This window comes from Suricata suricatta, chromosome 2 (genome assembly GCF_006229205.1).
Source record: "Suricata suricatta isolate VVHF042 chromosome 2, meerkat_22Aug2017_6uvM2_HiC, whole genome shotgun sequence".
Classification (NCBI taxonomy): Eukaryota; Metazoa; Chordata; class Mammalia; order Carnivora; family Herpestidae; genus Suricata; species Suricata suricatta.
Window position 1 is genome coordinate 16,030,326 of NC_043701.1, and position 27,152 is coordinate 16,057,477.

A 27,152-nucleotide genomic window follows, 5' to 3' on the forward strand; every position below is an offset into this window, starting at 1 on the left:
CCAGAAAAAAAAAATCCTCAGAGCTAATAACCTTGGGTGACCATGTTGACAGCTGGCTGTCACAAGTGACTTTAAGTTCCAGGGGAATCTTCCTAATGTTATTCTGGGATTTTCGATTCCTATCAAATGCATAGAATTTCAAATTATGAGTGTAATCTCTTTGTTAAATCTTAGAGTTTAGATGATTTTTAGATTTTCTGTAAGCTTATAAGTGTGTTTGATAGAAATCAAAGTACACTAACTGCACCCCTGTCTTGACCTGCACTCTTTGGTGGACCGATGAACAACGATGATGAAATAATCATGGGAAACAATTAAAAAAAAAATCAGACATCTTGGTCGTTACGACACATCTAGAGAGAAAGACAAACCATATATTCGCACAGATAATCCACTAATTGTGTCCATTCAATGTATCCATGTGGACTACACCATGGTTGTTTTCAGGAATCACAAGAACTACAATTATGGACATCACCAGGTGTCCCTGTCAGCAAGATTAACTGCAGGAGTCTGTTCAAAAACATGCCATGAAAATTTTTTTGCTTCCTTAATTCTCGACGCGTACTTAGCAAATGTTCGTGTGTGAAGTTCTTATGTGGAGAACTGTTGTTATTTTTGTCAGTGAAAACCTGACTAATTGCAGAAGAACACTTACCTCAGTGGCTGATGGAGAGAAAAGATAGAATTCTGCCCAAGAGCGATGACAGAAATCTCCCTAAAATCTAACATTCTAGAAGCGGAAAATGGAGCCCTTCAGGTTCAACAAGCCTTCCTTTCTGACTTAGGCTGACACCACCTTCTTCTGTGTCTCTGTTTATTCCTAGAATGCAGTCCCAACAGTACCTGCAGCAGCGTCGAAAATTTGCAGCTGTCTTCCTGGCATTCATTTTCATTCTGGCAGCTGTGGGCACTGCTGAAGCGGGCAAGAAAGAGAAACCGGGTAAGCGGTAGGGGTGTGAAGGCGAGAGTGTTCATGGATTAACGTCCATCTAATCCAGCTTCCTGGTTTTTGTCCTTCTTCCCTCCTCCTCCCCTCCTTGTTTCTTCCCTGCCCCGCCTCCCTTCCTTCCCTCCTTCTTTCCAAGTTTTCAGAGGAACCTAAGTGACATCCCCCCCATCTTCCCTCCACCATAAGTCCTAAAATATCGATGATGATTATGAACATAATGATCCTCTCAGTAGCTACAGTGTACAGAACACTGACCAGCAATCAGGTGTTTTACTTATGCTTCCCCCCTCCCTGCAAGGAATTTTTGTCTTATCTTCTCCTAATACAGGGGGAAACTGAAGCTCAGAGCACCTTTTCTCTGTCACCTCCAGTGTCCTAGAGTAGGCTGTAGGGCTGGGAGTCTGCTTCTGTCTGTGATCCACCTTGCGTACATATGCTATTTCGTCTCTACGACAGAGAAAGGAACATTGACTTGGCAGGAAATGGCTAATCTGAAAACCATTACTTCTACTAGGATATTTCCTTAATTTTTCGTTTCACTGTTTTTGGACCATCCTTTACAGAAGTTATTTGCTTCTGAAAGGAGAAGTCATTAAATCACTCGTATAGTCCTTAGCACATAATAAGAGTTGAGTTAATATTCTAGCTCCTTCAGTCTTCCTTCTCCCTTCTCTGGATCATTCATTGGTTCAGTCATCTGGCTAACACCTGTCAAGTTGCTACTATTCACTGGACAGTGAAGAAGGAGGTAGAAAGCACAGACCTCAGAATTAAGGTGCCCTGGAGTGAATTTTGTTCTAGGAATTAGAGTTTTCCAGATGTTGACTGTTTTTCCTTCCTTCCAGAAAAAAAAGTGAAGAAGTCTGACTGTGGAGAATGGCAGTGGAGTGTGTGCGTGCCCACCAGCGGGGACTGTGGGCTGGGCACCCGGGAGGGCACCCGGACCGGAGCCGAGTGTAAGCAGACCATGAAGACCCAGAGATGTAAGATCCCCTGCAACTGGAAAAAGCAGTTTGGAGGTAAGCCTCACTCCTGTTGTCCTGTTGATTTAATCTTCTCTTCTGACATAATGCTTGCATTCCCCCACGCCCCCGCCCCCAGATATTTTTTTTTTTAGGTTAACTACTATGTATCCTAAATAAGTTGACTTTATCAGATGGAAAATAGCCAGACATCTTGGCCTTACTCAGGGTTTCTCGACTTCGGTACTACTACCATTTGGGGCCATGGAGTTTTTGCTTGGGGAGGGAATGGCGGGATGTTGTTCTGCGCATTGTAGAACACTAAGCCGTGTCTCCGGCTTCTACCTGCTGGATTCTAGCAGCACTCCCCACCTCCACCGACTGTGTCAACGAAAAATGTCTCCAGGTGTTGTCAGAGGACCCCTGGGATCGCAGAGTCCTGGACTGAGAGCCACTGCTGTACCAGTCAGGACATAAGCTGTGCCCAGGATCCCTCCGAAGTGGGCATCGATCTGCCTTCTTTCCTCTTCTTCTTTTATTTCTCATTCCTTTTCCCTTCCTTCCCCCTTCTCCAGACCTCTTTCTGTGACTTCCAGGCCCCTCTCTCTCTTTCCCCACCATCCACTTACGTATCAGTTCCAGCAGGACTGTTTATAGCCACATTTCATAGACTTTTCTCTCACTGACTGTTGCCATGCACCTGCTGGCCTAATCTGCCTATTTGGGAAAGAGTCCTTCAACACTTGCAACTTGTTTGTTTTAGAGAGAGACCAGGAGCAGGGGAGAGGGGCATAAGGAGAGAGGAGAGAGAGAGGAGAGGGAGAGGGAGAGAGAGAGAGAGAGAGAGAGAGAGAGAGAATCTTAAGCAGGCCCCAAGTTCAGCAAGGTGCCAAAGCAGGGCTCGGTCCCATGACCCTGGGACCATGATCTGAGCCAAATTAAGAGTCAGACGCTCAACTGACTGAGCCACCAGGCACCCCAACACTTGCAACCCACTATTGAACATCCAGATTACCTGTTTCTTCCACATTCCAGACTTTGTTTCTCTTGCCCCAACTGTTCTTACTCTTTGCAGAAATGTATTCTGACCTTTAAGCCAGTGAAAAAGGACAATAAGTATACACTATCTTTTTCATTCTCTATAACCTTTGGGGTACTTTTTATGAACGGCGGTAACCTCTGTAAGGGCATGGTGAAATTCAGATACATTTGGTCTTAAATATACATGGGTCCCCTTAAGACCCTGCAGAAAGTTTTTAAAAGTATGTCTTAAACAACTTATTCCTAGAATTTATAAAGAACTCTCAAAACTAAAGAGGGTAAAAGATGTGAACAAACATTTTACGATAGGCAAAATATAGGTGGCAAATAAACAATTGAAAAAAGTGTTGAACGTCTTTTCTGTATTAAAGGAAAGGAAAGGAAAGCCAGTGAGACGTCACCGTATACCACACATGCACCAGAATGACTAACATTACAAATAACACCAAAGGCTAGAGAGACTGTAGAGACACCAGGTCACTCAGACCTCGCCAATGGAAATGTAAGACGATATAGCCACATTAAAAAGAAAAAGAAAATGGCAGTCTTTTCACAAGACTAAACATCTGTTTACCATACAGTGTAGTGATTTCACTTTTGGCCATTTACCCTTGAAGAATGAAAACTTTCGTTGCTATAAAGGCTCTGTACACGAATAATAGGCAGCAGCTTTGCAACGGCTAAAACCTGGAAACAACCCAGATTTCCTTCAGCTGGTGGGTGGTTAAATCCTGGTACGTTCCCATCCCACCGTGGAGTTCTTCGCAGCAATAAAGAGAAATGGAGTGTTGAACCCCACAACTTGGATGGACCTCCAGGCAATTATGCTGAGTGCAAAAAGCCAATCTCAAAAGGTCATATGCTGTATGATTCTAGTACCATAACATTCGTTTGTCTGTTTATTTAGAGTGAAAGCAGGGCAGAAAGGAGAGGGGGAGAGAGAAAATTTTAAGTGGGCTCCCTGCTCAGTGCAGAGCCTGACATTGGGCTCGAGCCTACAACCCTGGGATCATGACCTGAGCCGAAATCAAGAGTCGGACGCTCAACCATCTGAGCCACCCGGGTGCCCCTCCATAACATTCTTAACATGACAAAATTATAGAGATGGAGAATAGGTGAGGGATTCCCGGGGATTAAGGAGATGAGAAGGGAGGAGGGCGTGCCTAGGCTGAGGCTCTGAAAGGATTCACCTGAAGGACTCTTGTGTTGGAGCTCTTCTGTATGTTAATGGGATTGGCATTCACTCATATCTGTGTACGTGGCCAGGTCGCATGGAACTAAATGTGTGCACACATGCGTATACACAAAAGTGTGCGCGTGACATTGGGAGCCCCTGAATAACCTCTGTGGCATGGATCCCTGTTCATTTCCTGGTTGTGCTGGTGGGCTGTGGTTGTGCAAGATCTCACAATTGAGGGAAAGTGGGCCAAGGATATAGGGATCTTTCTATATTACTTTTCTCACCTGCCTGTGAATCTACAGTTATCTCACTGCATACAGAAAGTTCGAAACACAAGTGTGCTTATTTCTATGGCACTCCTTGAGGAGCTCAAAGATGTCTTTTTGGTCCTACCCTGCCTTTAGCGGAGTGCAAATACCAGTTCCAGGCCTGGGGAGAATGTGACCTGAATACCGCCTTGAAGACCCGAACTGGAAGTCTGAAGCGAGCCCTCCACAATGCCGACTGCCAGAAGACGGTCACCATCTCCAAGCCCTGTGGCAAGCTGACTAAGCCCAAACCTCAAGGTAGGTCCCTGTCATTATGCCGTGGTTGTCATATGTACCCGCTGATAGACAGGCTCCAGCAGGATCCTCAGGATGTGGAAACTCAAGTTTTCTAGAGGGCGGTTTTAGGTGAATTACCTTAATAAAGGGATTGAAAACACCCTGTACACACTACGTCACGCCAGTGCATTTCAACAGGCAGTTGAGTTCAAATTGGAGTCCTTTGCACAGAAGGGGAGTGGGGGCTGGGATCGGAACAGGCTCCTGGCACAAATAAACAACAGAATAGGCCAATTAAGACAGTTGTCATATGGTGACTGTATATTCCAAGCCCCAAACTGGGCCTGCCTCCTGACAAGTATGAACACATTTATGAAGATCATGAGGCAGAAAATTTAAAACCCGATCTCTCCCGGATTATGCAACATACCTAGTTTTCATGAAGTCAGCTACTTTCTTTTACATTTTTTCTTTCTCCACTGCCTAAGTTGATAGGTCCTATATTTCTTTATCCTTCTTTCAGAGCCTTTATATATTTTTTAGTTAGATTTTTACCAACTAGATTTATCATGGAATTTTAAAATGATGGAGTGCTGTCTTCCTGTTCATTCCTGGAAAGTTACAGTCTGCTCTTATGCCGGAGAAAGGAAATGAAAACAAATATGGCCGTGGTTACAAACAGAATAGAGTCTTTCAAATAGAATCCCAGTGGAGGGAAGACAAGGAGGTACTAAACCCTTATTTCGTAGGTGTTAGGGGCTGAATGGTGCCCCTCCCACTCCAGTTCAAATGTCCAAGTTCTAACCCTCAGTACCTCAGAATGTGACTGTGTGTGGAGACAAGGCCTTTAAAGTGGTAAAGTTAAATGGAATTGTAGGACTGGGCCCCAGTCCAGTCTGGCCTATAGAGAAAGGAGATTAGGACACAGATGTGTACAGAGGGAAAACCATGTGAAGATGTAGGGAAAAGATGGCCGTCTACAAGCCAAGGAGACCGATCTCAATAAATCAACACTGCTGACAGCTGATCTCAGCCTTCTGGCCTCTAGAATTCTGAGAAAATAAACTCCTTTGTCGAAGCCAGCCCCTCTGTGGTACCGGGCATGGCACCCCTCCCAGATGGATGCAGCGTGTCTCTGGCGACTCTAAAATGTCTCCTTGGCCTCCACCCATATTTGAGCTCTAAGTGCACCTGCAAATTCAAACCAGCCAGATTAAATATAAGGAGAAACTCAGAAAACTGAACATGAAACCCATAATAAATGAAAATAGGGGAAAAAATAACCCCAGAAATCAGGATTGACTAGTTTGCTGCGGATAGTCGGAAAGGACTCGTTTTCCAGGCCTAGCTAGCTTTTCAGTCTCTGGTTGAGTTGTCTGTGGACTTGGTTCCCTGCAACTACAGGGTGGCCAAGATCTAGGACTCAGGATGCCCTTTCCAGATCACGGAAATCTGCTGGTTACAGCAGAAGGCATGATGGGGGGCTGTGGTCAGTGTACGAGGGCGGGTGCCGACTTTCCAAGTGTCACCTGTCTGGAGACAGCTACACAGATCTCATGAACATTAGTGGCCATCTCTATCCAGTGAGACATTTCCAAAACTGGGAGACTCAGAGGTACAGTCTTCAAATTACTTTATTTTTAAGCCAGCCAGAGAGCAGCGCCTGGGTGGCTCAGTCGGTTAAGCGCCCATCTTCAGCTCAGGTCATGATCTCACGGTTCATGAGTTCGAGCCCCGTGTCCGCTTTGTGCTGACAGCTCCGAGCCTGGAGACTGCTTCAGATTCTGTGTCTCCCTATGTCTCTGCCCCTCTTCTCAAAAATAAGTCAGCATTAAAAATAAAAAGAAGGAAAAAAAATTAAAAAAAAAATAAAAAGAAGGCAGAGAACCAAAATATCCAGCATAAATAGATAGTGGGAAGGAAAAGGAATTAAAGAAGTCTCCATGCTGTAGCACAGTGGTTCTCAAACTGGGCTGTTAGAATTTTCTATGAGAACTTATACAAATCCCAGCACCTGGGCATAAGCCAGGCCAACTAGATCAGCATTAATAGCTTTGAAAATTAAGATATTCTTAAAAAGATTTCATTACAAGCCCCAATCCAGAAATGCTGCACTAGAATGAAATTCCTAGAGACCACACACACTCACACACGTACACAATCTGTCCTTGTTCTTTCCTATGGGTGAGAGAAACTAAAGTTTAGTAAATAGGGAAGAAAAAATGAGAGAAGGATTAGGTGGTGGGGGGGGCTGGGTGGATAGGGAAAATGAAAAGTTTGGAATAAATAGGACAAAGTGGGGACATGATTCAGAAAGACGCTTGAGGATATTTGGTAATACACTAGGAGAGGACTTCTTTTGACTGGTGGGTAGTTGGCTTTTAAATCCTTACATTTTTCTCATCTAGTAACATGTAATGAAGATTAAAAGTTTGGCTCAGGCTTTTCCCTTGAAAAATGGTGGTAAAAGATATTTCAAGGGGGTAAACATTATTTAATTTGTTTACATTATCAGATATTAAGGTATACAATTAATTGAAAATGGGATTAGCCTGAGTGAATTATATATTGCACAGTACTAAGTAAAGCCCAACACTGATGTGCAGAGTCACTGATGTGACTCCCCAGTGGAAGAATACACTTTCTAGGGCATGATTTCTTCTTCTTATAATTTTAATTCCAGTTCGGTTAATACACCCTGTTCTGTTAGCTTCAGGTGTACACGACAGTGATTCAGCACTTCGATGCGTCACCCCATGTCTACCGCTGCTAGCGCATCCATAACCCCCGTCACCTGTGTCACGTGCCCCCCCCCCAACCTTTCTCTCTGGTAACCACCAGTTCCCCACAGTTAAGAGTGGTGTTTGGTTCGTCTCTTTTGTTTGTTTTCTTCCTTAAATTCCACATATGAGTGAAATCATATGGCATTCATCTTTCTCTGACTTCTTTTGCTAGCTCCACCTTGCAAAGGGCAAGATTCCATTCTTTTTTATGGCTGAACAATAATCCAATGTATGTATTTACCACCTCTTCCGTATCTTGGCTGTTGTAAATAATCTGGGTAGACACCCAGTAGTGTGATTACTGGATCGTAGGGTGATTGTGTTTTTGGTTTTTTGAGGCATCTCCATGCTGTTTTCCGCAGTGGCTGCACCAGTTTGCATTCCCACCAATGGTGCAAAAGGGTTCCTTGTTCTCCACGTCCTTGCCAACACTCGTTGTTTCTTGTGGTGTTGTCGTTGATGTTTAGCTGTTCTGACAGGTGTCAGGCGATGATGACTTGTTGTGGTTTGGATTTGCATTTCCCCAAAGATGGGTGATGTTGAGCATCGTTTCATGTGTCTGTTGGCCATTTTTATGTCTTCTTGGGAGACATGTCTGTTCTTGTGTTCTGCCCATTTTTAACGGGATTATTGGTTTTCTTTTGGGTGTTGAGTTGTCTAAGTTCTTATAATTTTGGATACTAAGCCTTTATTGGAGATGTCACTTACAAATCTCTTCTGCCATTCAGTGGGTTGTTTTTTAGTTTTGTTGACTGTTTCCTTTGCTCTGCAGAAGCTTTTCATTTTGATGTGTCCCAGTAGTTTATTTTGTGCTTTTGTTTCCCTTGCTTCAGGAGACATATCTAGAAAAAATGTTGTTACAGCCAGTGTCAGAGAAATTACAGTCTGTGCTCTCTAGAACATTATTTCTTTCTTGCACACATCTACCAGAGTATAAGTTATAGGAGGACAGGGATCTGACCTGTTTTGTTCTCTACTGTATCCCTTGTGCCTAGAACAGGAGTAGGACATAGTAGGTGCTGATTAAATACATGTATAACAAACAAATGCTGGAAGGAAAAAAGGTTTCACACATTGAACTTACAAAGACTGGTGAAAGTGGTAGTAAAGAAGGTACTTAACATTTTCATAAAGTTATACAATTACACATTATTTTCTGCCTTTCTTGAGGAAAGAATAGCTCATCCAGGCTTCCTGCTGTTTTAACCCAGGACATGAGCAGGAAAGAGGGAGATAGAGAACCCACTAATTTTGATAGGCTCTTCTCATTTCAGCCTCAAAGCAATTCCATGCCGTGCATTGTATTTATCCAACTTTAGATCCGAGAAAGCACACGCTCAGAGAGGTTAAGCCACTTGCCTAATGTTTCACAGCTTGTAAGTGGTGATTCAAATTGAAAGACTGACACCGAAGGCCCACTGCCTTTTCAAGTGCACCTTGCTTCCCCTGGGTATTATAAATTCGTGAACCTTTGGCCATGTCAGATAAATCCCTGTGTCTAAGATCATTATCTTGTCTGTCATCTGATGTAACCCTGATGGAATAAGTGAGGCCAGAGAACCTCATCTGTCCTTCTAAATCCATCCTGTTGTTAAGGAATAGAATCAGCTCCACGTTTCCTTCTTTTCTGATGCCATTTTCTTCCTTTTTAACCCAATCACTGAGCTCGTAGCCAGAAAGTGCCTTTATCCACCCCGTCATTATCCTTCTCATCAAACACGCCGTTGGGTTCCGGTCTTTTGTCTGCTTTTTTTAAATTATTTAACTTTTTTTTTTTTTTTTGGAGGGACAGAGTGCGAGCTGGGGAGGGTCTCCAGGCTCTGAGCTGTTAGCACAGAGCCCAGTGTGGAGCTTGAACCCACAAACCAAAGTCAGATACTTAACCAACTGAGCCACCCAGCACCCCTGTCTGCTTTTTTAAAAATCTGTGTGTTTTATAAAACTTTCTGGTTTGATTTTTGTCATCTTTGTATTGGAAAATGGTAGTGACTTAAGATACAAACTGCATGACTTTCAGTGTGGAAGACCTGCTCTTTGAATTTCAGAATGGAACATAAAGATATTGGTAAGGCTGTGACTACCAAGCATTAAATTGAGGAAAGACTGGAGGGCATTGTTGTGACTTGATTCCTGATAAGGCCAGAAATTTAGAAGACTTGATGGGGAGAGAGGGCCCTTAATATCAAGAAGTGGCACCTGAACTCTAGGAAATTACGGAATGTCTCACTTGCTTTGGTTAAAAATTGCCTTAAAATTCGCCACACTCCCGTCTAGTGGACAGACAAGGTTCGTTCTTGTCAACATCATACAAACTCCACACTCTCGCCTTGGTACAGTTTCAGTGATACTAGATATCAAGTTGGAAACTCTTACCTAAAGATTCTCTTGTGTTGGAGCCCCACTTAATCCAAGGAGAGGTTTCAGTCATCCACTGCTGTATTTTATACCCAGAAGGAGAGAGAATATCGATATTCTTATGTAGATGTAAAAATTGAAAGGTGCAGGACCAGAATATAGCTTTTCTGGGGATGGGGATGGGATTGTTCTGGGGAGGTCACTGATGGAAAGATTGCAGCTGGAATTTTCCGAATTGCACCCGGGGAGAAATTGGCAAGCAATTGTGCTGGGCACTTGAGATTTTAATTTCTTAGGAAGAGAGATTAGAGTATTAATTACAATTACTAATTTAAGAAACCCTGTATCTGTCAGGGTTTTTAGCTGCAGCAAGATCTCTAGCTAGTTAAGCAGAAAGGAGGTTATTCAAGGGTATTCTGCAGCTCACAGAATCTCCAGAAGGGCCAGAGGACTTGAGTTGGATCCAACAATATTGCAGCAGAAGGCAACAGATCTAAGAGAAATGTCTAATCATGCCAAACATGACTGATGTAGCAGAAACCCTGCTGCTAAAATTACCCACAGTTTGGCACGTATGCTAAGAACTGAACACTGGAACCCCCACCATACCTGTGCCCTCAAACCAGATACTCCTGCCTCCTTCCTGCCAAAATACCCAGTCTCCCCAAACTTGGCCCTTTTCTCTGGTTGCTGACCTCTACCTCTGAGACCCGAAATGTGCCTGCTTGATGGAAACAAGGTCACCTATAAAATCCTGCTGCAAGGGACTCTGGGAAACAGGACTTTCACTTTCAAACCTCCGCCTATAACTGTGAGAAGAGCAGCCGAAGAGGTCTTGAGTTGGTATTTAGTGAGCAGTCGGTCAGGGAGTGTGCAGGAAGGGTGGAACGTGTTGAAGTACACGACCTGACCTCACCCTGCCTCCTGTTGATGCCGCTTCTTGGAGAAGAAGATGCCAAGACTTATCTTCTATTGGTACAGTTACCCCACTGCAGAGAGAGTTGGTTCTCTCCTCGTTGGGACCACCAGTAGGGTTTTTTTGTCGAGTCATTACACTCTTCAGTTTGAAAAAAAATCCGCGGGGATGATTGAGCTGTGGACAAGTAGAGAAAAGTAGGAACCATGGCCAGTGTGTGCTGACAGTGCTGCGTACGCGATCAGAACAGAGAACCCTTCAGAGGGCAAATGACCGGTCTCTGAGCCACAGCGTTTCTCAGTAGGCGCCTTGGAGGATGGGCTTACTATAGAGAGAGCTGTGGCCCTACATGCAGACCTGTCTGTGTGAGCAGGTCCAGCCCAGTGGAGTAGCCTTCTGGAAGTTATCCCTGGGGTGCAGAAGCTAAGCTGAGGCTGAGTAGGGGCTTGTGCAGAAAGCTTTCATACAAGTTGAGATCTTCCTGGGGACTGCAGCTGATGTGGCCTCGTGATTATCTTAGAACGTTCTGGAATCTTGACTTATTGTTGAAATGGAAATTATTAGTTGTTACTCTCTAAACTAGATACATGAATAAGGGATATTGTGGGGTACCTGGGTGGCTCAGTTGGTTAAGCATCTGACTGTTGATTTTGGTCATGGTTTGGGGAATCGAGCCCAATGTCAGGATCCAAGCCCTGCTTGGGATTCTCGGTCTCTGAAAAAAAAATGGGGATATTATGAGCCTTTTTTTTTTTTTTTTTTGGTACTGACAGGCCAGCATGGCATTTGTGTCAGCCTCCAGGTTTGCCTGGCAGAAGGTCTTGTGGGAGAGGCAGGGGTGGGAGCACATGAGTGGGTGGCTGTGCGACAGGTTGGTCAGAGAACAATGTCAGTCCCTCCTGCTGTCCTGTCCATCCGTTCATGCTCCGCTGTCACCAGATCCTTGTTAAATTCCCTTGCTCATGAGAACCCCAATTCCTTTTGTTTCTTCCCAGCTATTTCTAAAAGTTTTGCCATCTTGCTCCTCTTTGTTTTTGGACAGTTGCCTAGCCCTCTCTTCGGTTTGACAATTCATCTTTAAAGATCAAAAGAACGGCAGCTGTTTAAGTGCAGGACTCCGCTGAGTGCGGGGCATAGCGCTTGGCAGACGATGATTCAGGGAGAAAGAGGCTCAGTAAAGGGATATTCCCCGCGTTCTCATGTCCCCCCTGCTAAATAGATTTTTCTGTTACTTCTTTTAAAGATGAAAGAAGCTCCCAAGAATTCTTTCTGGATTCTGGGCTCTGACATCCCTTCGCAATGAGCATGCCCACACTCTGTGGGTGAGTTTTGCTCGGCTGAGGGCCTCTCCACGGTGTGGAGAGAGGTGAAGGGGAGCCTGGGACGGGCCCCCTTCTCCGTGAGACCTTGAAAAGCTCGTGGTTGCTGCCCTTGCACTTGACCAGAAAGAGAAGCCTGAGAATCTTTGCAGGGATTTTGTTCTTCTGGATCAGAGGGAAGCACTCTGATGCACTTAGGTCTTAAGGTTTGATTTCTTCTTTATTCTGCTTGGGAAGGGTCTTTCAGCATCTGCATTTTATTTCCCAACACCTGTATGATATTTCCTGTATCATTTCGTGATACTGCCACTGAAGGGAGAAAGTCTAAGTCTGCCCCTTTCTTATTAGAAGAAGAGTTTTGTCTTCTGTAAATGAGTCTATAATGAATACCTCAATTAATGGGAGGAATATGTAAAAATGCTCAGTAACTGCTGTACTTTTAGGACTATTTCCTTCCTTCCAGATGAAATTCTTGAGGTGGGTGTTTTCCTTCTGTACCTTTTGAGGCAAAAGAACTATAGTGATAACAGCAGTAGTAATTATAATTAATGTTTTTGGAGAGACTGTTATGTTTTGAATATATTTTAGTACATTGCATGGACCTGTGACACTGAATAATTACACTCTGTGAAGTGGTTACTGTCCTCATTCCTAATTTTACATACGAGGAAACTGAGCACAGAGACGTTAGCTGCTTCGCACGAGCATGTGAGCGGAGGGGCCAGACTTAAAACAAGGCAGCCCTGCCTCCAGACCTCCAGCATGACATGCCACAGCTCCTTCTCCTGTGTCTCCTCCATACAGGAATCGTGGTCCCTTAGCGAAGAAAGAAGGAATTTCAGACCCGGTCCTAAACTCGCTCTCGCCTCGTAGCTTTCCATCAGCAGCAGAATCCGATCCTAGCTCCTTCACAGGACGCCTCGCAGGGCAGCAGGGGCACCGTGTGACTTCCCTCTGGCCTGGTCCCGGCTCCAGTCTCCCCACCCCCTGGAGATGGGTGGCTGAGGGGGCGGTGCGCGCGTTCGCATCCACTCCTCTGCCCCTGTGGCTCAAGAGATCTGGAACTTCTCCTCCTCCTCCTGTACTTCATACACATCATTCTGTCAAATGCAGCTTGTTCACGGGGCAGATAGTTATTGTGTGGGCACTATGTGCTAGAGTTGGCAGCGGGCATAAGCTGCTGACCTGTGTGGGCCCCGAGTGCGGTGGGAAGAGCGGAAGGATAGATCCCAACGCAGAGTGACAGATGCTGTGAAGGAGAGAAGCATACGGTCCTCTGGTGCTGCTTCCTATTTATTCAGTTATTTATAAAATCTATGACGAGCTCGCAGTGGAACAGGCTATGTCAGGTGCTAGTGCTGATAAGTTTCCTCCACTCTTATTTTTATGTCCTAGTGGTGGCAGAGGGTAGACAATAGTGACAAGAACTAAAATAATGACTACATATTGGAATAACTGGTCTTCAAAACTAAATAGCCAAGCGTTAGGGTGACTGGGGCCTGGCTGGGGGAGGGGGAGGGGGCCAAGCAAGACAGAGAAACCAGGGAAAGCTTCCTGGAGAGCTAAGTTTTTAAACTTGGTCTTGAATATAGAGCAGAAGCTAGCCATGCTAGTTTCTAGATAACACAAGGGCAAGTTCCAAGTCCCCAGGGCCCAAGCGAGCTCGTTTTATTCAAAGACTAGAAAAGAGACCAGGGTTTAAATTTGCTAGATTCCCTTCCCGAGCAGTAGCTTGTTTCCTGTTGGCAGGACTGGCTCCTCCGGAAGCCACTCGGCCTCGGGAGCGAGTGCGTCTGGGCCTCCCTCAACTCTGAACCTCTTGAGGGCAGGAGCCAGGTCTCCTTGCTCCTAGTCCGTGAGGAATTCCGTGAACAGTGCTGAGCTGAATGAATGAATCGCTGATGCACTGTCCTGGTCTGGCTCCGGCTGTAGAGAAATCGCTGTCGAGGCCCAGTTCCCGTGCCTGGAAGAAGAGTCAGCTGGATGTTTTACTCCCTCATTAAAGACATTATCGTCTTTATGGCTGGGACAGGGGTGGGACTAGCAACTGTAAACATTTGTAGGGTTTACTTCACACTCTGTCTGGTTTCGTCTCTCTTGGTAAATTCGACGCACAGAGGCTCATGAGTGGTACACACACAAAACAGCCATATAATAATCAGTATTAAGGAAGGCTGAATAATAGAACGGTGCACATGAATTAGTTACTGGGTTGAGGGGCTGTCTTTTCTTACGCCCCTGAAGCTTTTCCATTTCTTCCTTCTCACTACTGGGCTGAGAAGTTCGGCTTTGTATTTTAAGGATCAGCTTTTTTAAGCAACTTAAAACTGAGCATTTATAATGTGACTGGCATTGTGCTAAGCTCTTGGTACACAGTGTCTCGATCCCCACAGCAGCCCCAAGGGGTTCTCACATTTTACAAACAGGATGCTACGGTTGCAATTTGCAGGAGGTCCCCCAGCCTGCGAAGGGTCGGGTTTGAACTTGAACTCAGGATTGTCCTTTTCCAGAATTCTGTCATACTAGAGCTTCCCAAAATGAGTGCTCCCTATGGTATCTCTTTGGATATTCAGAAAGAAATTAACAGTTTTGGGCTGCGTTTCTATGGTAACCCTAAAACACTCCCAGAAGCAGGTTTGGGGTCATTTGTGATTGCGTGGTGTCAGGTGATTTTTGGCTCCAGCCTGTCTTTGTGTAATAAGTGCACTTAAATAATGGGCTTAGTGCTCCATTTCACAGGCTGGGGTCCTTCCAAGGGGCTCCCTTTCTGTAGAGTTCGATGTAGCAGTGTTAGTCTGGCCTCTTGGCCACTGTGAGTCATTGTGACTCTGACGTGTCACAAGGATCTGAGGCGCTGCTGTCTGGTAACCAGTGAGGACACTTCCACACTCTCAGCGACTCCAACCAGCTTGGCACAGACGCAAGGCCTCTGGGAACCCTCGGGGAGATCAAGGCGGGCTGGCCGTCGCTCAGCATAGGAGGAGGGAAAAGGAAAAAGCAAAGACTTTCTCCAGAGGGGTAAACAATTTTGTAGAAGAGCTCATGAGACATCCAAAGAGCAAAGAGCAGGTAACAATGTTCCTGGTGTCCCACTTATTGGGCACACGGGAGACAAGATCCAGAGCGGTTCACTGGGGGTCCTATATCCATTGGCTTTTGCAAGGCTTTCAATTATTATCATTAATAGAAAAGCATCTTTTCAGGCCTTCACCCAGAAACCCAAAAGCAGTGAGCTAAGCTGCTGTGTAGACTTCTTTCTAAAAGGAGAGACATATGGAGGCATCTCTTCAGGCCTGACTTTTGCCACTGCTGGAGACAGAGCACTGGGGGCATGGGGCGGAAGGACTCGGGAAGACACAGGCGGAGATGGGTGAACTGGTCACTGCAGGGAGCACGTGCAAAACTAACGGTGGGCAGAAAATCCCGTATTTCTTACTACCAGAGTCACATACTTAAATGGGTCCGCCAGAATTTTAAATATATAGCACTTAAGACACAAAAAACTCACATGCATTTTGACCTCCGTGACCAGTGAGGGTGCTCTGAAAGCCAAACAAAAACGAAAGCGTGCTGCCCAATTCACTGCTGTCCATGTCCGCCGGCACACGTGTAACACGGTCCTTCAGCCCCGGTGGCTTCAACCACAGAAATTCATCTTCTCACTGTTCTGCAGGCCGGAAGTCTGACACCAAGGTTTCTGTGGGGTTCATTCCTTCCAAAGGTTGTGGGGGAAGAGTCTGTTCAGGCCTCTTTGACTCCCAGAGGGTTGTCGTGTCCCTGTGTTTTCTCCTAGTCTTTTCTCGGTGCGTGTCTGTTCAAATTCCCTCTTCTTCTGAGGACGCCAGTCATATTGGATCAGGATCCACTCTAATGACCTCATTTTAACTTGCTTCCCTCTGTAAAGACTGTCTCTCTCAATATGTTCACATTCTGAGGTGTGCAGGTCAGGAACTGAATATGAAACTTTGAGGGGGACATGATTCAGCCCCTCAGTTGGAACCTAAAAGAGAAATCCATGGGGAAGCAAATGAGAAATGACTTATGGAGCCGTACGTACTGAAATTTTAAATGTTTTAAACTCCCCCCTTTGACATAAATCAAAATTTGAACTTTCAGTAATGTAATGTTAAACATCAAAAAATAATGGTATTCTCAGTGGGAACTCCTTATTATTGGTTATAATAATATAGTTCATGTCTGGCTTAGGCTACCAATATAATTTATAAGACTTTATAATACGATAAATTTTCTGTGTCCTCATTATTGCAGAAACTAGCTTCTGAACCTCTATAAATCATATCAAGTATAAATGTTCTTTCCTGATTTGGGACAGAAGTCAGCGAATCTGTGTTGGGGAGGTCGCTGTGAAGAAGAGTAAGATCTTCAGAGTGGTGTACAGATTGAGGAAGGGGCAGATGCTTTGGTTGAACATAGGAAACCAAGCAGTTCCCCCACCCATGGTTTTGGATGTGTGCATGCGCATGTGCATCCCTAACTCTGTAGAGTTGTTCACAGTAACTTTGGAAGACACGAGAATGAAGTTAGGACCACCTGTACCACCAGGTGTAGGCAACATATGGTGACAGTGACCCCAACCCCATACATCCCCACACACACAGTCTCTCTAACATAGGCACGCTCTTGCATGTGCAAACACACATTCTCAAAGCTACCTCTACAAAATTGATATATTCTTTGCAGTGTCCCTTGCATTAGGTATATTTGCCTCTCTTCAATTTTATTCAGTACTTAAAAACTTTTTTTCTATTTATATTTTTTATTTGCATCCAAGTTAGCATATAGTGCAACAGTGGTTTCAGTAGTGGATTCCTTAATGCCCCTTGTCCATTTATCCCATTCCCCCCCCACAGCCCCTCCAGTAAGCCTGTTTGTTCTCCATATTTAAGAGTCTCTTATGTTTTTGCCCCCCTCCCTATTTTCATATTATTATTTTTCCTTCCCTTCCCTTATGTTCATCTGCTTTGTATCTTAAAGTCCTCATATGAGGGAAGTCACATGATACTTTCTCTAAATTTGCTTAGCATAATTCCCTCTCGTTCCTTCCACGTGGTTGCAAATAGCAAGATTTCATTCTTTTTGATTGCCAAGTAATACTCCATTGTATATACATACCACATCTTCTTTATGCATTCATCCATTGATGGACATTTGAGCTATTTCCATACTTTGGCTATTGTTGATAGTGCTACTACAAACATTGGGGTGCATGTACCCCTTTGAAACAGCACACCTGTATCTATTGAATAACTACCTAGTAGTCCAATTGCTGGGTCATAGGGTAGTTCTATTTCTAATTTTTTAAGGAATCTCCATACTGCTTTCCAGAGTGGCTGCATTCGTTTGCATTCCCCCCAGTAGTACAAAAGAGATCCTCTTTCTCCACGTCCTCGCCAGCATCTGTTGTTGCCTGTTAGCCATTCTGACAGGTGTGAGGTGGTAGCTCATTGTGGTTTTGACTTGTATTTCCCTTATGATGAGTGACATTGAGCACCATTTCATGTGTCTGCTAGCCAGCTGGACGTCTTCTTTGGAGAAGTGTCTGTTCACATCTTCTTCCCATTTCTTCACTGGATTGTTTGGTTTGTGGGTGTTAAGTTCTTTATAGATTTTGGATACTAACCCTTCATCTGATATGTCGTTTGCAAATATCTTCTCCCATTCTGCTGGTTGCCTTTTAGTTTTGCTGATTGTTTCCTTCGCTGTGCAGAAGCTTTTTATTTTGATGAGGTCTCAATAGTTGATGTTTGCTTTTGTTTCCCTTGCCTCCGGAGATGTGTTGAGTAAGAAGTTGCTGTGGCCGAGGTCAAAGAGTCTTGCATGCCTTCTCCTCAAGGAGTTTATGGCTTCCTGTCTTACATTTATGTTTTTCATCTACTTTGAGTTTACTTTTGTGTATGGTGTAAGAAAGTGGTCTAGGTTCATTTTTCTGCATGTCGCTGTCCAATTTTTCCAGTACCACTTGCTAAAGAGACTGCCTTTATCCCGTTGAATATTCTTTCCTGCTTTGTCAAAGATGAGTTGCCCATACGTTCATGAGTCCATTTCTGGGTTCTCTCTTCGGTTCCATTGATCTGAGTGTCTGTTCTTGTGCCAAAGGTGAAAAGGACAAGATTTAGCGGCCGAATAGCAAATTTCCACACATACACACAGCTTTTGATTTCTTTCTTTAACTGTACAGAAGTGAGAACACCCTGATTAAAGGCCTTATAGGTAAAACACCTCTGAGCTCCTTCCTCGCTGCTCTTTTCTCCTGTGACTCAGAGGGAAAATCCCCACAAATACTCAGCTATTGTTAAACTTCCAAACGAATAGGTGTAGCTAATACATGAGGGTTATATAGACAGGTTGAACTAAAAATAGGGGTTTCACTTGAGGATTTTCTACCTAGTATCACATACCTATAAGTCAGATCAGAGAGTGATCCCAACACACTCAGGATTCTACTAAACAAAGAAAGTGCATCCTGAATCTTGAGGGGTTGGGGAAGTCCAAGGGTATGTCAGTGCTTCCTTTAAAGAATGCAGAATGGACAGAGAGGAGGGAAAAGAAGCTGGAAAGGCTGCAGAGAGGAGTATTGGGTAAAGGGAGAGGGGTGTATTCTACACATACTGGGTTAGTTGCCTTGAAATGTAATCGATCTGTTTAGGGACTTTTTATTAAGCTTCCTCTGTGGGGTTGATGAAGTAATTTCCTCATCTCCTCCGTGAAACATTCAATTAAATCTACATTACTCACCACAGGTGAACTTTGTATTTTGAGGAGATGCAGTTAAATGCCGAGTCTCCTCTCAGAGTAAGTGGGGGAAAGACAGAGGTTCCAGACGTGTTTAGTTGGTGTCTAGACCCTACTAGGGATCGAGACGCCATACTGTCTTTTATAGATCGCACACTGCCACATCTTCTTGATAGCAGAAAGCACATGTGTAGGAGGACAGATGATTGAGACACAGTGGTAGGTATTGTTATGAAACAGAATGGATGAGTGAAAAGGAATGGGGACAGTGCGGTAAAGAACAGGATCAGCATTTGGGCAATGTCAACGAGCAGTTGTGTGTGTGTAGTCTGTTCGCAGTCCTAGAAGTAAACGCAGTGAGCCGATAAAATAGGAAATAAAGCAAGTGCTATTAAAAAAATAAGAACTCTAAGAAGAAACAGCAAAATTATTGTACAGACTTTGGACTAAACAGATCTGAGAATGATTTATTAGAAAAAACTTTTGGTTTTTTCAAGATGGTACTTTTGATTTTTAAATAGAAATTTCTTCCTATCTTGTGGAACATAATACATGCTGCCCCAATTTAAACTGAAATGTGGGGAATTTAATGAAGGAGGCCTAGCCCCCTAGTACCTGGATGCTGGGCCGGTCACTGTACAGTCACGATTCAGCAAGCCTCAGTGTCGGCTCTGAGCAACAGCTGGGCGCTGAGAGGGGTTACATATTTTCAGGTAACTGGGCAGCTGATCCCTAAAGCACAGGCACGCTCCTTTGAATAGGTTTATGAAACACTAGCGGATGGTGGTGATGTGCAGCCTTTCGGACATAATTACATTGTGACTGTGCCATCTGAGGGGATAGATCTTTTCCCCTCACTCCGGTCCCATGGTTTATTGAGCGAGTCTCCGAAGGTTAGCTTCCGTGGGCTCCGCTGGCCTCCTGTGCTCGGAACCTGCCGTGTCCACCTCGGACTGCCCAGAGCGCCTCACCTCTGAATTCTCCTTGTTAGAAGGTGCAAATCTCTTTTTCCTCTTCAAACTAACATTTCCTCCCATTGGCTTAATGACCCAAAGCCGCCTCATTTAAGGCAGTAGCAAACAGAGTTTAACTCACTGTAGTTAAAATCCAGGCTCCGCTCAACCATTTTATCTCAGTTCCCTTTTATGTTTTCTGTATGCTCAGCAGGCCATCTGATAAAAAGGGAATGAAAGCAAAGCGTTTTGATAAGAAACTGACATAAGCTTATTCCAGAATCCTCAGCGCTTCTGCCTCTTGAAATAACTTCTCCCCTGAAGTTCACGGAAAACCTTTACATGGGTATCTTTCATCTAAGACCAACTCCCCCACCTCTTTTCCTCTCAGATTTCCTGAATGTTGAAAATGGGAGAGAGTGTTTACTCATACTAGCTTCATGGCAATCCTGTTCCTAGAAGGGCCTGTGATAGTCCGAAAAGAGACAATGCACACTGTTTGATTATTTGCTTTTTGAGAACAAGTTTGCCGTGATGGGGTCCAATAATAAGTCACCAGAATTTAAGTGAGTCCTTGCTTTCAGGAAAGAGATTTGTCAGTACGTACCTAGAGCTTTGCAAATGGTCTGCCCTTTGGTCCATTAGGTCCTCTTGTAAAAATCTACACTAAGGTAAAACTTGATAATGTAATGATTTGTCTACCCAAACATCCACTGCATCATTATTTATGGTAACAAAAAGTAAGAACAAGCCGACTAATCAACAAAAAAGGGAAGGTCCTAAAACATACGGGATGAAATGTCATAAAGGAATACTATGTGGTCATGTTTCAAAGTACATGCAATGGAAGGGGAAGTAATAATAGGCTTAGTATAAAGTACTTGATCAATTGTCAATATATTCCTACTAAAAATATACATTATATATGCTCATTGAAAGAAAACATAAATAGCACTTTTCACAGAGGGTTCTATTTCTCTATCGTGAAACTATGGATAATTTCTGTTAACATATATGTTTCTTTACTTTCTAACAGTGGGGTGACTGAATGGCTCAGTCCTTTGAGCATCCCACTCTTGATTTTGGCTCAGGTCATGATCCCAGGGTTTTGTGATGGAGCTTGCATGCTCCCTCTCTTTAAAAAAAAAAATAGTTTTTAAGAAGAATGACATAACTCAGGAGAAACTCTTGCTTTTAGGCTAGGCCTTCTATAGACATTCTTTTTTCCCCTAGTAATTAATTCTCCCTATGGACACTCTTATCTTTTACATCGTATGCATCTACAATGTCATAATAAACTGAGAGGAAGAGAAGTAGGCACTGAAGCCATAAAAATAGCTGCCACATATTCATAACTTTTAAAATAAATATGTATCTTTAGAGTACTTTACAATTTTGAAAGACACTCACATAAAGCAATCTTGAAATCTGTGAGAAACTCTGAGAGCAGAATTTTGTCCTGTTTGCCATTATATCTCATGATCTAAAATGGTGCCAGGGATCTAGGGTGTGTAACAGTAATGGTCACATAGGATCTTAGAGGTTGTAATCTCACATGATATTCATGATGGCCCTCTGAGGAAGATTATCCTCAGAAGACAACCGTTTGAGGAGGTTTTTTATTAGCCCCAATTTATAGGAAAAAGATGCAAAATAACTGATTTGCCCAACATCACAGGGCTGGTAAATGGAAAACACTGATTAGAATCAGTTCTCTGAGGACTTGGTTCTTAGTATGATTTTAATGGTACTTCATTGTTTCCTCACTGCCCTACTTTATAAACAAATGGCTATGATGCCACGTATTACTTGAGGGTTGTTTTGTTTTGTTTTGTTTGTAGAGAGCACAAACAAGTGAGAGGGGCAGAGGGAGAGAGAGAGAATCTTAAGTAGACTCCATACCCAGCACCGAGACCAACTTGGGGCTCAGTCCCAAAACTCTGGGATCATGACCTGAGCTGAACTCAGGAGTCAGATGTTCAACTAACTGAGCCACCCACGTGCCCCTTATGCGAGGATTTTGTTTTCTATCAGAATTTTTTAAATCTATACATTCAGAACTTATTATACCATGACTCCTCACTTGCTGTGTGTTCTTACTGCCTCTTTTCTCTCTTATCAGTACTTGCTATGCACTGTAAGAATTTTCTTGGCTAGGTTTTGAGGTTTCTAGATAGAATGTAAATAGGTAAAGATGGCACCTCAGGTGCTGAGATTCTTAGCAATAAAAGGAGCCTGAATCTTTTCTAGGCTATTTCTTAAGAAAGCCTTAGGACTTTCTGAACATGGTCAAATATATCTTAAAAGCCTGTTTCTTTTCAAATAATACAACATATAGACCTAGGAGAGAACCATGAGTTAACTGTCCTCCATCACCTCAAAAACGGGCCAGTGAAAGTTAAAACACACCAAGAGCACCACTGTGAGTTTTCAGTGCACTGATGTCCTGGTTGGGATCATCCAAGGGAACAAAACACGTCATTTTTTCAGCAGGTGTCCTTTGTGTTCACATTTCTACAATGGCTCCTTTCCTGTTTGCATCCACTTCAGCTTCATAGCCTCAGTCCAGGTGGGGGAGAGTGACATGGAGCCTGGGGTCTTATTTGATGTGTGGCATGTGTGTACTTCCTTCCCTTGACCTGGCTCTTTTCACTGTGAACTGAGCTTCCCTACTGTTTGACATCAGGGTCCTGATCACAGTGGCTCTTACAACCTTTGAGTGTAGCTGCTATGTGACTCTGTTACAAAGCACTTGCTACAGCCCTGCCCCAAGCCTATTCGTGACCCTCATTCTCATAGCAGATTTCTCTCACAGTCACCTTGATAGCCTACTAAAATGGGACATAACTTTTATTCACAGAGTTAAATTAGTCTTCTAGTTTAAAGAAATTTGGATAACTTTCACATATATATGTTGTAATTCTTCATAAAATATCTTTAAAGAAGTACTAAAATATTGCAAGATTTTTATTGACTTCTCCTATATGCTAATGACCTGACTCTGTTTCCCATCCAAGTGTTTATTTCTTCATTTTTATGCAGCAAGTATTTCATGAGCACTTATTATATGCTGAGCACTGAAGACACAGTTTTAAGAGACAGCTTTGGTCTCTACCCTCACAGGAAGGGGGAAATGCATACTGAAGAATTAGATACAAAACTAATTCTAATGTTGGAAGAGCAGTGAGAGGCACATCGAAGTATCTAACCCATAGGAAGATGAAAGCTGCTTAGTTTGGGAGTTCTGGGAAGGCTTTCTTGAAGTGAGGCTGAGTAGGTGTTGGCTAAGCAAAGTCAAGGTGATAGGGAGAGAGAAGGGAGTGTGTAAAGGCTGAGGTGAAAGTGAGGGCACAGTGAGCCAGTGAGGCATGTGTTCTTGCCATGCTAGAGATTTGTGTCTTTCCCCAAAGTGTTGCTGATCAGCTGTAATGCACCAGGGGCTGGGGAACAGCTTGTGCTTAGGGACAATTACAATACCAGTGGGAAGTGCTAGAGAGAAAATAAACAGAAAAGGGTTCTCAGACCAGCCAGTCAACGGACGAGAAGGGGTCTCAAAACTGGTCCTGGAAGGATGTGAAGCATTGACAGGACAGAAGTGGCAGAGGAAGTACAGAGTTGATGGAGTGAAAAATAGGTCTGAAGGCCAAAGACCAGGGGAGAAAAAGAATGACGTGCTCCAGGAAGTGAAATAAGTGCAAGTGTAGAGACTCCAGTCAAGGGAGGTGATTGAATGATGGTCAACAGAGAAACAAAAATAAAACCAATTGCATTTACTACACATGTGATGATCAATGGAGGCAGTGCTGTGTTGTGTGAGGAGGTTAAAGAGAGAATGACCCCTCATCTGATCTACAGCTGGATCACTGAGGACCGTGGGGAATGACTGATACTTTTTGGTTTCTATTTCTTCATCAGCTACATAGGGAAGCTGGAGTCGGTACTTTGCAGATTGTAGAGTCCATGATCCTATCTAAAAACCCTCATGTCCAGTGGGTAAAGCCTGAGAAGTAGTTCCTAAGTTTTAAGGCCACAGAGATGAGTGGTGACAACATTTCATTTAGTCTGTCAGTAGAATGTACATAAGAGTCACCCCAGAACTGCTTTTTGTTTAGAAGCAGTATTAGCAACCCAACTTTCTTCTTTGTTCTCAAAAATTTGAATACTTTAAGTGAGAAACCAAATTGACCTTTGCAACTAGACTCCCTTTTCTGCTGAGACTTGAACTTAAGGTCTGCAATGTGTCAAAGGAATGCCATGATGACTTGCCAATGGTGTCACAAAAATTTTGATTGGCATTGTGCAGATTAACTGGGCAGTTGGGTGGTTTCTTGGTATTTAGCAAGTTGCTAATTAATGAATATAAAATGCTGGCATTCACCAGTAAGGACTTGGGAGAAAAGAGAGAAAAGGGAAACTAGAACTATATCCCAGCTGACACCCTAGATTATTCTCTGAGGATACCTTTCTAATAGGGAGCTGCTGTTCAAAATGTCAGCCAAAGACTGGGAACTACTAAATATTAAGATGCTACTTGTTCAGAAATTAAACAGAAAACCTTTGTTGACTTTATAAGTATCTTTGAACTTGGAAGTTCTGGCCATCTTACCTTTCACAGATCAAAAGAAGAGGTTTCTAATGACAAGCAAAAAATAGTGAAAGTTTAAAGTCTCTTCAGTTTAGGTGGATAGCCGAGGATAGGCATGAACAAAGTGAATACTCATGAACAGCAATTTAGTCGGGTTTTAGCAACTCCTGACATAATTGTAGAAGTGGTAAGGATAAGAATAAAAAGGGTTCAAGCTCTGATTTTTACAGTATGTGACTGGCATTATGGCCCCTCTCAAACACAGGCCTTGTGATCCAATGAACAGTCCCTGCTGGCCTTCGTTGGGGTCCCAGTATTCCTCTGTTGTTTAGCCACTCAATGACCTGCTCAGTCAATGTGTCTTGGGGACGATGAAGATTCTTAATTATACAGAGAGCTCACCTCCTGTTCTTAGCAGGTTTCATTAGTGTGATAATAGACCAACTTTTATTGAGCGCAGGCTATTATGCCATCTTCTGTTCACAGTAGATTTTATATAACTCATTTAATTTAGATATTGACCCTGTCAAGTGATATGATTCACATGCCCATTCACAAGTGAGGAATCTGAGACACAAATGCAGGAATTAACTTGCAGGGAATCTCAGAGTAACTTGGGTGATGGAACAAAGACTTCTGCTCCAGCAGTGTGACTCTGGAGCCTGTACCTAACCCCTATGTTTCTACCACTACTGTGGACCAACAGGGGAAGGATCTTAGAAACATTTAGCAATATCCATTCACTTGCTAGCCTAGTGATCGGACCATTCTCCTCTGTGGAGCCGAAGCTGACATGTCCTATTCTGTACTGCATTCTCCCATGCCCAGGAAAAGGGAGACAGCAAGATGATTGAATGGAAAAGGATGGAGTATTTTGATTTAAATCCTCATGATTTTACTTACCTGCTACCTTCCATTTGCTTCATCCACCATTAAGATACCTCCGTGTGGTCTTCAAGTATGAATAGCTGGAAAGTATATAAACAAAGGCCAGATCAGGAGAGGAAGCTATCAGGCAAAATACTTACCAACAGCCCCATGGAAAGGGCATGTGGGGAGTGAGGGGCCAAGCAGAGCTTTTGTAGATCTCCACTGAGCAGTGTCCTGGCAAATTCTCCCAGGGAGGCCTGCTGTGTTTGTTTTCTAAGTAGGACCCTAAGAGAGTATTTGGTAAGTTAAATGGGGGCAACTAATAAGATGATAGGTATTTGCAGGTGTTTACATGAAGGTAGGTTGTATTACTCTTGCCTATTCTCCTAGGCACACTCACACACCGTACCTTCTCTGTCCATCTGATCCTTTCATTTCTGGACAATTACAGTTGCCCCCTGACCAATAAGCATCCATTTAAAGGTGACTCTTGTCTAAATAGAATGCATTTACAGTATTGTATTTATCAATAACATTTTTTTCTCTAGCTTGCTTTACTGGAAGAATATAGAATATGACATATATAACATAGACAATATGTGTAAGTTGACTGGAAGCCTTACTCCATAACAAATAGTTGGGTTAAGTTTTGTGGGAGTTCCAAAGTTTTATGCAGATTTTCAACTACATGGGGATTTGGTGCCCCTAACCCATTGTTCAAGGGTCAACTGTATAAGAAAAGTACCCCCATTGTTGACTAATGTGATGCTTTTTTCTCTGTTGTTAATCACAGCAGAATCTAAGAAGAAGAAAAAGGAAGGCAAGAAACAGGAGAAGATGCTGGACTAATAGACCCATCTTCTGTGGAACATGAAAAGGACATCCGCGAACAGGATCAGTTAACTATTGCATTTATACCTATGTAGGCTTTTTATTCAAAAATTATAGCTTAGATACACAATAGGCAGAAACAAAGAAAAGAAACATTTTGTAGTAGCATTTTGTAAAATGTATACCATAGTACCACTAGGGGCTTATAATAAAGGACTGTAATCCTATTTAGAAAGTTGACTTATAGTACACGATAAATGGTAGAAAATTGAGGTAAGTTTTTTGAAGTTATGTGATATTTTACATTTAAAATCTTTTTTTTTTACATGTTTTTCTTTTGGCAGCAATTTACGTGTTGTGACCATGTAAACTACTTTTCTTGTTAGATAAATTTTTCACCTAGACTTTTTTTTCCCAATTGAGAAAAATATATACTAAACAAAGCAGCAATAAAATATAATCATCCTATACTGAGGAAAATATCTTCTGCCAATGGATTTTTTTTTAAAACAAACTTTAGTCGGAGGGAGGGGGCAGAGCAGGCCTTAATTCAATGTTGACTTTTTTTTTTTTTTTTTTTAAAGAAATGCATTAAACGAAATTCTTTCCCTTTGGCAGGAACATTTGTTTTCTTAATGAAATTATTGTTCCTTCTGAGGAAAAAAAAGACTAGGAAAATAAATCAAGGTGATTCTGGAAAAAGTTGCTTTTGTGTGCAATGATTTGATATTGGAGCCCTCCTCCTGTTCCCCCCACACTCCTGCAATCAGCCTGTTAGCAGGAAGAATTTATCATACAAACTAGTTAAATTACTCTCGGGCACAATTTTATGGAGGATATTTGTATATCAGTATTTGGTACTACGGGATTGAATAAAAGTCCCAAAATAATCTAGAGTTTGATGGGACAGAAAAATCCTTAGCTTAAATAGAGTAAGCTTGGGCTTGACAATCCAAATCAGTAACACATGAAAAATAGTAGAGTCTTTAAACCAAAAATGCTCACTTTATTATCTACCATATGTACCAAGAGGTCTACAAAGGATTACTTGTACAACTCCTTATCTGCTGGGTTCCAAGTACAATTTTTAAGTCAACAAGTCAATGC

At 43.1% G+C, this 27,152-nt stretch overlaps 1 protein-coding gene across 2 annotated transcripts; it reads left to right on the plus strand.

Annotated features, from left to right (window-relative positions):
• Positions 1 to 808: 808 nt before the first annotated feature.
• PTN (pleiotrophin) lies at positions 809 to 26,519 on the plus strand. 2 transcript variants are annotated; one of them, XM_029955406.1, is made up of 4 exons: positions 809 to 943; positions 1,798 to 1,971; positions 4,540 to 4,701; positions 26,011 to 26,519. In XM_029955406.1, the coding sequence occupies exons 1-4, from the start codon at positions 829 to 831 to the stop codon at positions 26,061 to 26,063; spliced, it is 504 nt and encodes a 167-aa protein (XP_029811266.1). In that variant the 5' UTR covers positions 809 to 828; the 3' UTR covers positions 26,064 to 26,519. The 2 variants fall into 2 exon arrangements, with proteins under 2 accessions (XP_029811266.1, XP_029811259.1); XM_029955399.1 differs by having other exon boundaries at positions 810 to 943; positions 26,008 to 26,519.
• Positions 26,520 to 27,152: the final 633 nt, after the last annotated feature.

Excerpts from the sequence above, each read along its gene's own strand:
- PTN (XM_029955399.1), top strand. The coding sequence starts at position 829 with ATGCAGTCCCAACAGTACCTGCAGCAGCGTCGAAAATTTGCAGCTGTC. Across the intron at positions 944-1,797 it reads GGGCAAGAAAGAGAAACCGG|AAAAAAAAGTGAAGAAGTCT; the intron begins GTAAGCGGTAGG and ends CCTTCCTTCCAG. Across the intron at positions 4,702-26,007 it reads GACTAAGCCCAAACCTCAAG|CAGAATCTAAGAAGAAGAAA; the intron begins GTAGGTCCCTGT and ends TGTTAATCACAG.